General features: G+C 34.5%; 1 protein-coding gene across 4 annotated transcripts; it reads left to right on the top strand.

Annotated features, from left to right (window-relative positions):
• The first annotated feature begins 1687 nt into the window (after positions 1-1687).
• Positions 1688-7697, top strand: LOC145123988 (protein SEMI-ROLLED LEAF 2). 4 transcript variants are annotated; one of them, XM_079059198.1, is made up of 20 exons: positions 1688-1917; positions 2312-2450; positions 2544-2618; positions 2704-2819; positions 2954-3068; positions 3223-3351; positions 3458-3505; positions 3642-3835; positions 3972-4168; positions 4251-4534; positions 4628-4777; positions 4861-5238; positions 5317-5466; positions 5544-5622; positions 5715-5839; positions 5996-6187; positions 6708-6845; positions 6925-7065; positions 7163-7354; positions 7453-7697. In XM_079059198.1, exons 2-20 carry the CDS (start codon positions 2316-2318, stop codon positions 7552-7554), a joined length of 2940 nt encoding a protein of 979 aa, XP_078915324.1. In that variant the 5' UTR covers positions 1688-1917; positions 2312-2315; the 3' UTR covers positions 7555-7697. The 4 variants fall into 4 exon arrangements, with proteins under 4 accessions (XP_078915324.1, XP_078915327.1, XP_078915326.1 ...); XM_079059201.1 differs by having other exon boundaries at positions 5544-5616; XM_079059200.1 differs by having other exon boundaries at positions 1689-1917; positions 6928-7065.
• Positions 7698-14550: the final 6853 nt, after the last annotated feature.

Here is a 14550-nt window from a genome sequence, read left to right on the forward strand (position 1 = left end):
TCATTTCAAGTTATAGTGGGACAAATGACAAGGAAACCTTTAGACAGAATTACAAAAAATAACATAAGAAAGACGTGGGAGGGGAAACATGGGAGCAGTAATGACAATCCATATGTGTTGGAATAGCTTTTGGCATCTTGGACCATTGTTAATGTTTTGACATCTTTGACTGGGAATCTTATATTTTGTCTAGATATGTTTAACTTTTGGAATCTTTTGGCAGTAATGCATGTTTAACTGTGTTATGTTTAACTTTTGGCACTAATGGATGTTTAACAGTGTTATATTTAACTTTTAACACATTTTTTGTAATCAATGTTCCATGTAATCTTTTACCATCTATTTTAATACCATTTGCAATGTTTAAAATATCTTGTCATCTTTTGTAATACCAATTGTAATCACAATTCCATTACAATGTTTTTTTTTTCAATTCGGTTCCAATGTTTCATTATATTCATTGTAATCAAGTAACCATTTTTTCCAATTAATCAAAGTTTCATTATACATTGAAAACACCAAGTAACCAATTTTTCCAAACAATCAAAGTTTCATTCAAAACATCATAAATGATACATCATTTAGTCATAATATATTATGAACTACATAATTCAAAACAACATTTTTACATACAAGAAAAACAACACAATCAATGCAACTTTGTGAGTAAACAACTTTTAGTTGAGTTTGTCCAGTTCTTATATATTAACCAAATTGGTGTTCTTCTCTTGTTCGATCTTCATCCTGCATATACTAATTTCATTCTCCAAGGTACAAAGTTTCAACCTAAGATTGGAGTCTTCTTTTGATTTCATACTGTAATGTCTTCTTCCATCCGTCCTCCCTTCATAATTCATCCAACCATTGCCAAAATTTACAGCTTGGACTTTTTCCATAATTCAAGAAATATTTAAAAAAGGATAAATTGAAGGATGAAGAAGAAGTTAACAGAAATTCAAAAAATTGCTTTAGCAGTGAGTTTTGACAAACTCTAAATTTTCTTCCAGGCTTGTCCGGGGTCCTTGAAATCTTCACACGATATGGTAAGTCGCAATCACATGGACGATCAGCTTGAAATCCGTCTTGTCGTTTAGAAGAAAAAGACGAGGAAGAAGAAACCATCGATCGATCTAGGATTTGATTTAACGAGCAGTCATCAAAACACATCCCTTCTTATATTGTAAACGACGACAAATACGTACAATGCCATGTAGGTGATACATATTTCAATATATATGCCATGTAGATACATATCAACTAAAACCTACGTTTACCAGTAATAATGATTATTTGTGAACATATAAAACAAATTTGTTGGACAAATAATAAAAAAAGAACAATATTACCTAATATGTATACATACAAAAAGATGATTACCTTAAATATCTAATATTTTTGATTACATACAATAAACTTAGGACATCCAAAATCCCGAATCCCACAAATTACCGAATCCCGAAAATATCAATATTTGATTATTTTCTAATATCCAAAATTTAAAATAATTTCAAACCAAATTATTTAATTTGGATAATGCTTATCAAAATTATCCAATACTATGCTGAATATCCAAAATGAAAGAGTTATCGGATAGCGTAAAATTTGAAATTTTATGTTCAAAATCAAAAAGGAAAGGTAAAAAGTTGAAATTCAAAAAGACTGGAAAGTAAGAAAGCAAAAAAGTCTCCGTTGGGTGTTTTCAGTCTCCCAGGAGTCTGACAAAAGCTTCCCCCCCTTCTCTCTTCTCACTTTCTCACTGTAACCCACGTGACCTCCGTACTCTTCCACAAACACAAGTCTTAATCATCCCTTTCATTCAAACGAACACTTTAGGTTGTTCTTCCCTCGAACATTTTTCTAAAATCCCCGAACTTGGAGGTTTTGTTACATCCGAATCTGCTTTTCTTCCGGGTGAAGGTAGAATTTCACACCTTTTTCCTTATTCTGCACTAGTTACTGTTGTGGGTTTTCTCGAAAAAGTGTTGATTTTTCTTGTTGTTGTTCCATATTAGTCTCCTGTTCTCCGGGTTTGTGAAGTTTGTGCTTCTGGGTTGTTTATACTTCAGTATTGTAGGTGCATTCTTCTGATTTTGCTTTTTTGTTCGATTGTTGCATTTTTTTTGCGTTGTACTTAGCGTTCTGATATGAATAGAGTTTGCAAGTTAAAATTTCATCCGTGGTGTTGTTATACATTGTTGATGTTGGTGAATTTTGAGTGGCGGATTCGTTGATTTTGTGGGTATTTCTTAAATTAGGGTTATAAAGAAGTTAATTGCTATAATTTTAACCTGCTTCTGATCAATTTCTGTAGGAGAATGGGCGTGATTTCACGAAAGTTATTCCCAGCATGTGTAAACATGTGCGTCTGCTGTCCTGCTCTCAGATCACGTTCTAGGCAACCTGTGAAGAGATACAAGAAACTACTTGCAGAAATCTTCCCCAAATCACCTGTTAGTATGCACATACGTGTTTACATTTGGAAAAATTTGATGCTTAAAAGACATAAATCCTAGTTCTATGAATGAAACTCTACTTTTGTGCAGGATGGCTCTCCAAACGAGAGGAAAATTGCAAAATTGTGTGAATATGCTGCCAAAAACCCTTTTCGTATCCCCAAAGTTAGTGACCACATTCTTTTTGCATAAGCTTAATTAATAAGTTAATGACATGAAATTACCATTAAAGACTTTTTGTTTCATTTAGATTGCTAAATATCTTGAAGAAAGATGCTACAAGGAGTTGCGATTAGATCATATTCATCTGGTTAATGTTATAACAGAGGTGTATAGTAAGTTGATTTGCATGTGCAAAGAACAAATGTAAGCTGTTTCTTTTTGTTTTTGTGAATTAACTTTGTGTCATACCCCTTCTTAACTTAATACAAAAAGAACCCCAACTTTTTACAAATTTGCCCTTGTTTGTGATGTTATATTATCTTTTGCCAACTTTTCAGGGCATATTTTGCTGTCAACCTGCTGAATGTTTCTATTGAACTTTTGGATGATTCTAAACGGGATTCAGTTCAGATAACTGGATGCCAAACCCTAACTCGATTTATATATAGTCAGGTGAATATTCAATATTCATTTCATATTTTCTATCACACATTGCAGAAAGACACATGACAAATTCGACTTAAAGTTGAATTCTATAGAATGTTTCTATTTTCATATGTTTTGTTACTTCTCTATGTTCTCTTACTCTAGACATGGTTTCCAATAGGTGGATGGAACTTACACATATAATCTTGAACATTTAGTTCAAAAAGTTTGTATGTTAGCCTGTAAACCTGAGGAAGAAGATGAAAAAAAGGGATTGAGAGCAGCAAGCTTGCAATGCCTTTCAGCCATGGTAAGTTATATTCAAACTTAATATATGTTTTACAATTATTTTCTCAAAGTAGTACGTTTGTTTTCTTCTGGTTTTGATGATATTTTATTTACTTTTTTTCATGCAGATTTGGTTTATGACAGAGTTTTCACATATATTTAGTGATTTTGATGAGGTTCGTCTATTTCTACCACTTCTTTTTATTTAATTATCATTTTGTTTGGTGGTTCTAGCACATAGATGATCATATATGTCGACTGGTTTATTCATAAGGATGACATTTACTGATTTACCCTAAATCCAAATTGCAGATTGTACATGCGGCTTTAGGTAACTATGAGCCAAATACAAACAATGAACAAGATGATGATGGAGAGGAAGCACATCATAATTGGGTGAATGAAGTGGTTAGATGTGAAGGAAGGGGGATTCCTGTCGACACTGATTCTAGCTACACTTCTCTCAAACCACGCCCTGAAAAGAAAGATCCTTCCCTTTTACCTAGGTCATTTTCTCTCCCTTTCTAAGATAATGAATGTCCGCAAAAGACGTTAATGCCCTCATCCTCATCATCGACAAAAGCCCTAGAAAGCTAAATAACATGTGTGAATCGATTTTTGTTTCTTTGAATGTGGTTATAGAGAAGAGGCGGAGACACCTAAAGTATGGGCTCAAATTTGCATTCAAAGGATGGTGGAACTTGCTAAAGAAAGTACAACAATGCGTAGAATATTGGATCCAATGTTTGTATATTTTGATACTAACAGACACTGGGTCCCTCCACGTGGGTTAGGGTTGATTGTTTTATCTGATATGGCCTACTTTGTAGAGAGCCCAGGTGCTTATACGTTTTTTTTTGAAGGGGTTAATGCAAAACATCGCAACATGATTGTTTAGCAATTTGTTTGTGTTTGTTTCAGAAAACAAGCAGTTGATATTGGCTTCAATTGTTCACCATTTGGATCACAAAAACATTTCACATGATCCAGAATTGAAATCATACGTTATCCAGACTGCTTCTGCTTTGGCTCGCCAAGTTAGGTCTGAAGTTGCACTCAAAGATATTGGATATGTCACTGATCTCTGCAGACATTTGAGGAAAAGTCTTCAAGCAACTGTTGAATCTGTTGGTGAACACGAGTTTAACTTGAATGCGTTACTTCAATCATCCATAGAAGATTGTTTATTCGAAATTGGCAAAGGGGTATGTAACTATGTATGAGTATTGACTATTTTCCAAAAGGATTAAACTCTCTCTGTAGAAATCTGACTTAAACTTGTGTTATGCTCTTTCTAGATTCTTGATGCACGCCAACTGTTCGATGTAATGTCAACAACACTTGAGAAACTAGCACCTAGTAGTATTGTTGCTAGGGCAACTACTGGATCAATGATCATTCTTGCTCACATGATTGTTATAGCATCTGTTTCCTCAAATTCACAACAGGTGAGCATAATCATCAAACTTTTTTTTTTTTTCAAAATTGAAGTTTAGTTTTCTAAAATCTCTCTTGTATTATATTATACCAGGTGTTCCCTGAGGATCTTCTTCTTCAACTTTTGAAACTAATGCTGCATCCAGATGTTGAAATACGATTGAGTGGACACCAAATCTTTTCTGTTCTTCTCATTCCAAATTCTAAACATTTGAGGCGTGATACTGATGCTTCTACTTCTAATCAAACAAGAAGATGGAGTTCTGATACTGCATCTGTGTTTGCCTCTGTTACATCTTTACTCGATAAGCTTCGTGGAGAAAAAAATGGAAAAGAAATTGTTTGTATTCAAGATGGGGATAACAACAACACTGAGGCTGAAAGAAAGCATCCTGGGTGGGCCCACAAGAAATCCCCAAACTTTCAGAAATTATCTTCCATCACTGCTGGAGAAATCACATTGTCTGATGCAGTAAGTTTCAATGATTCAATCTTCCTTTTACAAATTTGCCCTAATCTTCATGGATCCCTTAAATTTTTTTTTTGACAGGAATCATCTGTTATGAAGTTTAGTGAGGATCAAATAACTCAATTATTGTCTGCTTTTTGGATTCAAGCCAATCTTCCTGATAACACTCTTGAAAATATCGAAGCTTTAGCTTATTCTTTCTGCTTAACACTTATTTCTTTGCGACTTAAGGTGAGACAATATAAATATAAATCTTATCAACATATACACCTTAAAATTTAAATATCTCTTTTTATATTTTATTGCAGAATCCCAATGACAATCTTGTGGTTAGGATCTTCCAACTTCCCTTGTCACTTTGGAAGATATCATTTGATCATGGTAATGGTATGTGAAAAAGTGGAGATTTTTTGGGAGTTTTAGATTTGGAGAGTTTAAAAAATATTATGGAAATTAATTTCTTTTTTGATATTGGTCAGGAATGTTGTGTCCAGCTCACCAAAGATCACTTGTTACATTATCAACAGCAATGCTGATGTTTGCAGCCAAGATGTATCAAATTCCTGATGTTGCTGATGTACTCAAGCCAATGCTTAAATCTGATGTAAGTTTACACTTTAAAGACTTTTTTTATTGGTAATAAATAAAACGAGAAAAAATTAATAAAAAATGGCTCGACTATTTATATGATAATCTTGTTTCTAAGTTTCAAACCTTTTGATTTTAAGTTTGGTGGATAATTAAATTGCTTTCATTTTAGGTTGATAACTACTTGGGTATCAGTGATGATTTTCAAGTTTATATAAAGCCTCAGGCAGATATAAAAAACTATTGTTCAGACCATGATAATCAACTGGCTGCTGCTCTTCTTGCTGATTTGCAAAACAAGATGTTTAAATCTAATGAGATGATTGTCGATATTTTAGTCCATAAATTATCCAGCATAACTGAGGTATAGTTTCTAAGATCCCATGAAAAGACATAAATACCCTTCTCATTCTCATCATTGAAGATAGCCCTAGTAAGCTTTTTATGGGCTTATGTGTTTAGCATGCGTTGGACCTGAGACTAGAACTGATGTCAATGGGAAAAAAAGATACAAAATTTTGTCCCACCCAAAAAGGTGGAAAAGACATAACTGCCCTCCTCAATTTCATTATAGAAAACAGACCTACAAAGCTTTTTGAGGCCCTGTTTGTTCTCCAATACTTGACAGAACAGATTGGAAATGATGTCAACGTGACAAAATTCACTATTTTTTGTCCCACCCAAAAATGGTGCAAAAGACATAAATGCCCTTCTCATCCTCATCATTGAAAATATCCTAGAAAACTTGTCCAATCCCACCCAAAAAGGTGGACAAAAGATGGAAGCAGAAGAACTCATTGTTCTTTTTTTTTTTTTGACTAATCAAGGATTGATTTTGTGTCCATGGTTTTTTGTTTTTTTAATATAATAAAAATAAATAAAAGATGGAAGCAGAAGAAGTACGTATTCAGTTGTTGGAAACTTTCATGCCGGATGATGCCATATTTGGTCAAGAATCAATGCTTCATTTAGATCACTCTCATAGAGTCGCACATTCAAAAGAATCCCTTTCTTTTGACACGGTATCTTCTTCTTCTATGTTACATATTCTCATGCCATATTTTTATATATCTGCTAACGATTAAACTTTTTTTTTTTTAGCAGGATTTTCCCACAAATTCGTTAGTTGAAGACGACGCAAGCAGTGAATCATCTGTTTCAGATCTCTCTCGCTTCATATCCAAATCTCCTACACCAAGCTCCATGTCTCATGTCATTAGCATCCGACAGCTTCTTGAATCAGTAATTTAATAAATCCTAATATTCACATTGCAATATTTGTAGTAGAAAGATTTAAAGATTTTTTTTTTTTTTTTGATATATTTGGATGATATCATAGGCATTAGAAGCAGCTGGACAAGTGGCTGGAGCATCTGTGTCAACCTCTCCCCTACCATTCAGCACCATGGCTGGGCAGTGTGAAGCCTTAGGCACAGATTCAAGGAAAAAGCTCTCCACTTGGCTCTCTCATGCAAACACTGATGCAACAAAACCTTCACCCATGCCTACTCACACTTCAAATGCTATGAAGGTGATTCTTTTTATGGCTAAATACAAGAAATAGAAACATATTTTCGTTTGTTTGTTTGTTATTATTATATCATCTTACTTTCATTTTTGTTAATGTAGATTTTGGGTGAAGATGAGCCACTTTGTAGAGGAATGAATGGACTGAGGCTACCTCCTGCTAGCCCATTTGATAACTTTTTAAAAGCAGCTAGATATGGTTAGAACAGATGGGATCTCTTGTTAATACCTGTTTCTACTAATTCATGTCGATCAAATGTATGAATTAACTTGATTTATAATACCCTTTTAGGATTTGTTTGTAGGGATAATGACTTGAGAGGGTAACCTATTTTAGCTTTTGGTCACATTTGGTCACTAAATTATTTTTCGTGATTTATTAACCATTGAACTTGTTGAAACGTATACATTATACCAGTATGACCGATAATAGTAGGTTTTGCCGGTTTCCGGCGTTGTGTCCGGCCAAACATGAGTTTTCCGGTCATCTTCTCCGGTCAAACTCAATTTTCCGACGTTTCTGGCAAGAACCAAAATTTTCCTGGTCACTCATGAAAACCACTGAAAACGGAGTTCAAACCCAAAAAAATCCACAAAAAAACATAGTTGTCTCATCAAGTGTGTGATCTGTAGAAAAACATCCACCAAAAACGGAGTTGAAATTTTTTTAAGAACTGAAACATGGATTTGCAGAAAAAAAGGATGAACAAGAACACGATTTCAAAATTGTTTTCTGATCTGGTTTGAAGATTCATCTTGTTATGTGAATTTTTTTGGGAGGAAATCGAATTCGGAAAACCTGGAGTTTTCGTGTGTTCATGTTCATGTTCATCTTCATCAGCATATACTGAAAGATGAAGAACATCTTCATCTTCATCTGAAAACCCTTCATCTTGAAGAGTTTTTATACATCTTCATCTTTTGGTATATTCTTCATCCAGATTTGAGTTCCTTCAAACTTTGATTTGGATCCAAATTGGCGTTCCTTCAAACTTTGATTTGGTTCCAGATTCGTGGGCTAGGGTTTCTTCAAAAATAAAATTGTTCATCAGATGTGTGTTTGAAATTGATTTCGTTTTCAGGTCTGTGTTTGCAATCAATCATCAGTATCGTAATTATACTTCAAAATCGAAATCAATTCCAAATACCATGAAGATGAATATGAATGGGTCTAGAAACGAGGCCTGAAATCTGCCATATGTGAACTGGAGACGAGTTCGATTCCTGTTAGGCTTTCTTCATCATAAACAAAATCGATTCCAAATGTTGAAGGGTTTGAATTCGAGGATTTGATGGGTTTAAACAAAATCGATTCCAAATATTGAAGGATTTGAACTCAAAATCTGCCATTGATGAACTTGATTTCACATTTGTTTAAGATTTGTTCCAAAACCATGTATGAACTTGAGTTTACATGTGTTTCATATGTATATGTTCCAAAAATCTACCATGAATGAACTTGAAAGCTGTCATGGCCGGAAAACTCATGCTTGGCCGGAGAAGATGATCGGAGAAGATGACCGGAGCGCCAGAAATGTTGCCGGAGGTGGAACTCAGCCCCCACAACAATTTTTACCTGCTATTATAGGTCATAATGGTATGTTTTAAACAAAAAAACAAGTTTAAGGGTTAACAGTGCACTAAAATAAGTTAAGTGACCAAATATGTACAAATGATATAGTTTGTTACCCTCTCAAGTCATTATCCCTTGTTTGTATGTAATCGTGTTGAGTATTGTTTGATGTCGTTAAGGTTGTAATGCACATGTAATGTAGCTACTTGGGCTCATATGAGTTTTGACTCTGAATATGTGATCCCTTTTTCCTTCCTTCGGTTTGTTATGCTTGTTGTGTAGATACAATTGAGGTCTTTTTTGTGCATGTTTTAGAACCAATATTTGTTATGGGATATGATCTAAAATTGTATGTAAAATCGAGATTACTTGTACATGTTTGGAAGTTTAATAGTTTTGGAGATTGAGATGGATGCTCAACCTTAGTGACCAATTATCGTTACTAACAATTGGTATGTGAAAGGTAATTTTAATATATGTTTTTAATAATCTTAGCTATTTGTTTAAAATACTTATGTAACGGCAGTAGCGTTTTATAATCTAAGGAATGTCTGTTGGAGATTAAGCACTTCAACAATTTAACAAACTTCAACACAATGAGTAATAATGCAAACGAAAAAACAACATTATATTCAATGTGATTCCCACCATTAGAATGATATGCTATGTCCATGTGTGCACACGAAAGAGATTTTTTATTGATTAATGATGAATTATAGTTATGCTATCTTAGCTTTAGGTTACAGGAATAAAAGGTGTATATATAGGAACAAAAGACATAAAAATCTGCCAAGAAGGCCAACCTAGAATTATGAAGAAAAAGGCTTATACTAGCCCACAAAAGAAAAAAAATCCATGGGGCACTACCCGCAAGGGCAAAATCCATGTTAACTTCCGTTCATCGTATCATGTCAAAATGGGTGAATCATGCTCCACAACTTAACAATCTTTCACATGGAGGCTGATTAACCAAACAGTTACCATCCAATCTCGAACTTTGTGACCTACCTCTTTCTCTCTCTCTCTCTCTCTCTCTCTCTCTATATATATATATATATATATATATATATATATATATATATATATATATATATATATATATATATATATAAACACCTTCATTTCAAGTACATGAAAAGCGAATTGAAGCCATGAACAACTTCAATTTTTGTTGTCATCAAGATGATAATATTTGATGGATTCTTTGTGCCAATGATTTTTGAGAGTCCCATCACTTATTAGTTAACAGATAAAGTGGTACCTCATCAGAATGTGTTTCGTCCTACTGTGAAAAACTAGATACTTTGCCAAGTGGACTGCGGTATGGTTGTCACAAATCAATATATAATCTTCCCGCTACATCCCACGTTTTAAGTTGAAGCTCTTCAACCATATGAGTTCCTTGCTTCTACAATAGCCATGTACTATGATTTTGTGGTTGAAAGAGCAACACTCTTATGTGATCTGGACATCACTGATTGCCATGCTCCCGATTGTGAAAACATAACTGATTGTGCTATTTCTTGAATCCATACAACCCCCCAAATCAACATTAACAAAACCTTACAAAACAACCTATTTCCTTTGTCACAACTAGCAAATTAGCTAAGAAATTCTATATTTTTGGTAAACTCCAACAATGACAACAATTGTAACCATGACTTGAAGACATGAATGATGTTATTCAATGGTAACAAAATTCCATAAAAATCCAAATGAAAAGCTAAAACTCTATACAAACACTTCAAAAAGTCAACTAAAGATTGGAAACCCTACAAATCCCGGTTTAAGTCCATGATGGACTAGGATTTCCTTATTGGGCCTAATGGACCAATAAGCTTCCAATTTGACTGTTTTGGGCTTAGAACTCTTAATTGGGCTCTAATTGGATCCACTTTCATGAGACTTAGCATTTTGGGCCATAATGGGCCTAAAATGAATTGGTTTTCCCTAATGGGCCTTATTGGGCCATAACTAATCTAATTAGTCCTAATGGGCCATAAATCCATTCTTTTATGCAAAATTGGGCCGTGAACCTCCTTTAGGGCCCAATGGGCTGCAAAATATTATTAAGCTCCATAAATTCGAGCAAGCCAAGAAAAAGGAGCCCAAAACCATTTCATCTCCATCCTTAAGCCCAATTCTCGGCCCATTTAGTTAATAAAAAAAAGAGAGAAAAGAAGGGATTTTGTCCATATGACACCTCATTAATATCCTCCATGCAATTAAGATTAATACACATTATGTAATTACCCAATCCCATACTTCCATGCAAGATTTTCTTTCTCCTTCCCTCTTCTTCTTAATTCTCGGCCAAAGAGAGTGTCTTACCACTCTCATTTTCTTTCATCTCCACTCTCCAAAAACTCTCTCAAGAACTCATCCTCCTTCCTCTAAATTTTTGAGTTTTGGTGTGTGGTTTCAAGAGGATCTTCATCTAAATCATCATTTTTGGTAAGTACTTACTTGGATCTATGTTTTAACTTCAAGATTCCATCAAAATCTCTTCTTAACCCACATCATCTCATGATCTATGCTCTTGAACTTTATAGACTTCAAAAATCTCCTCAAGGAAACATCTAGGGCCGAAAATCTTCTTCAAACTCTTCATCAAACCAAGAACAACAAACCAAAGTGAGTTCATACCCCCTATTTTCGATTTTTACTTTGTTTTGGGGGAGAATACAAGTTGTGTTGTGTAGATCTATGTGTGTATGCATGAATATGTGTGTTTTTCATGATTTATTTGGTGGTTATGTGTTATTTACTTCATAAATCTAAAAATATGTTAAGAATATTAAGTTTATCACTTGGATCTACATGAAAACCTTAAGAAAAGTATGTGTTATCACATATAATACATGTAAACTAGTAGATTTGGGATTTATACACTTAAAATAGTAAAAATGAGTGTTGTGTTCCAAGATCTATAAGCTAAACTCAAAAATTAGCCTTTCACAGGAAAGTTTTGGCCCAATCTCGAACTGTTTTGACCACCTAAATGATAATATTTTTCAAAACTGTTTTACATGCAAACATTTCAGGTTTCTATCTTTAAAATGACTACTCTCACGTTTTCATACGATTTTTCTACAATATTTGGCGAATTTTACAAAACTACCTATCAGATTTGAAATAATTTCGGACTAGCCTGTGAAGGTGAGCAATTTCACACTTGTTAGAAGCCATTAAAAATTATGAGAAAAATTGTGAACAAAGTAAACAAAATTTCCAAACTTCCAGAATTTACAGATCCAAATTTCGACTTACGATGATTTTTCTACGAATTTTCCAACAACTAGGTCAGAAAAGCCCAAAACCAGAAAAATGTATGTTTTCACAAAAATCAAGCCAAAAATGATATTTTTGACAAAAATGGGTTTAAAATGTTATTTTTACCACAAACTAGTCATCAACACAAGTTTTGAACAAAATGGAGACTAAAGTGTTATTCTTACAAAAATTGGGCCTTAATTGTAAATTCTTGGCTTATTGGGCCAAGAACGTCATTTTTACAAAAAGTGGGCTTTTATGCTATGTTAGTGAATACTTGAACCAAAACCAACGATAAACTAACAAACGGATTAATTTGATCATGTTATAAGTTATTGAGCCTTAGTGGCCTATTTATATGTTTGATAGGTCCTGTATACTATTTATATGTTTATTGGGCCTCATTGACTCATTAACATGTGCGACGGACCTTGGATACTATTTGTGTGCTATTTGGGCCTGTAAATACCTTACATGTGAAATGGGCCTTAGTTGTCATTTCATATATATTTCGGGCCCATGTTATATAATCTCATTCCAATTGGGCCTTGAAATGATTTACATGTTTAGCGATGCCTTAGTGGTTCACTTACATGGTTCATTGGGCCTGGAATGAGTTTATACTTTTCTTCGCGTAAATTCGATTAAGGATCTAGTGAGTTTTGTCGGTTGGCACCTATTAAGTGTACGATCGTAGCCTGTAGTTGTAACCAGAGTCTCTTGGAGGGAGAGCGGGGATTTGTGTATAGATCTATATGGGGATGACACCCCACATCTGAGCTGTTCGCTACAGTTAGACTAACTCAGTCTAGGGTGACGAAAATCTTATAATCAAAACCGGCGTCCAACAACGCCAAGACAGGCGAAATTGTCATTATTTAGTATGGTTATGACGACTCACTTAGAGGAATTAACGTTATGAAGTTTACGGAAGACCATTCTCTTTTCTCTTGGATTACTCGGAAACATACTCGTACTGGTACTCAACCTCGGGGGTTGGTATGGCAGCTTTCTCTTTTACAGACAACATCGGGTTGTCTGGGAACATTCTCTTTACATGCTCTTTACATTCTCTCTACATTCTCATAAATAATAATACGCATGCATTAATACAAGATCTGACACAAACATGCTAAACAGTTTTCAGAAAATATAGGATTTTCTGGTGGTTTCAAAGTCATACAAATCATTTTCACAAACATGCTTATGAACTCACCAACATTTTTATGTTGACCTTTTTAAGTTAACTTGTATTATCAGGAAACCGTTGAAGCAGGTTGAGCTGAACAAACTAACGGAGGTTTAGTTATATTTTGTTTCATCATACTTTAACTATTTGGCATGTAATATTCAATTATAATACTCAATGTAAACTATGAATGTTGTTATTTTACATGTGTGATGATGATGATGTTATGTTTCAGTTATATACTCTGTAATGATACTACAACAATGAAGTCACGCTCAAGCCCCCGGACGTTTCCGCCGTCTGGTTCGGGGGTGTGACATCCTTCTAAAGCATAAGGCAACCTCGAAAGTACCTTTCAAGTGCCACTTGACTCCTCCGCAATGCCCTTTTCTGGATTTGACATAAACCGACTCACAACTCCCACTATACGAGCAATATCTGGTTTGGGGCACACCATAACATACATTAATCTACCAACTGCTAAGGTCTAGTGAACTATAGCCAATTCCAGGATTGGTTTTAACATCCTTATCCCATATTCAATACAATAATCAAAGAATTCTCTACTTCTATATTCAACCACATTATCTGACTTGAAGTACTTAATCTTCATGTTTGTTTCATTTTCCACAACTTTCCATTTCTTGATGTTGCTGATTTTTTCTTCAAGAAATAAACCCAAACATTCCTTATGCAGTCGTTAATGAAAGTAGCATAATACATGGAACCTCCTACTAAAGAAACTGAAGTGGGACCGTATACATCCGTATGAACTAACTCTAACTTCCCAAGCCCCAGCCTTGTACGGTTGACCTATCTTTGCAAATGTGACTTCCTTCTATTTTCAAGGACACATGGCTCACATAAGTCAAATGTTCCACTCTTCAAATATGGAATCTTCCTTCCATAGGCTAGCATCTTTTTTCCATTCTCACTCATATGCCCAAGTCATTGATGTCATAGAGTGAACACCCTGCTTCTTCTACTGCTTCTTCTGCTGTGATGTTTGCTTCAACTTTAGAAACCTCCACCATATAAAGTCTACCCGTTTTTTGTCCTTTAGCAACAACCAAATTCCCTTTTGTCACATTCACAGATGATTACCAAAAGTAACATGAAGACCTTCATCATCAAGTTTCCTTACTTATATCAACTTTCTCTTTAG

The sequence above is a fragment of the Lactuca virosa genome, chromosome 7 (assembly GCF_052849685.1).
Source record: "Lactuca virosa cultivar CGN04683 chromosome 7, Lactuca_virosa_CGN04683_v6, whole genome shotgun sequence".
In the NCBI taxonomy this organism is placed as follows: domain Eukaryota; kingdom Viridiplantae; phylum Streptophyta; class Magnoliopsida; order Asterales; family Asteraceae; genus Lactuca; species Lactuca virosa.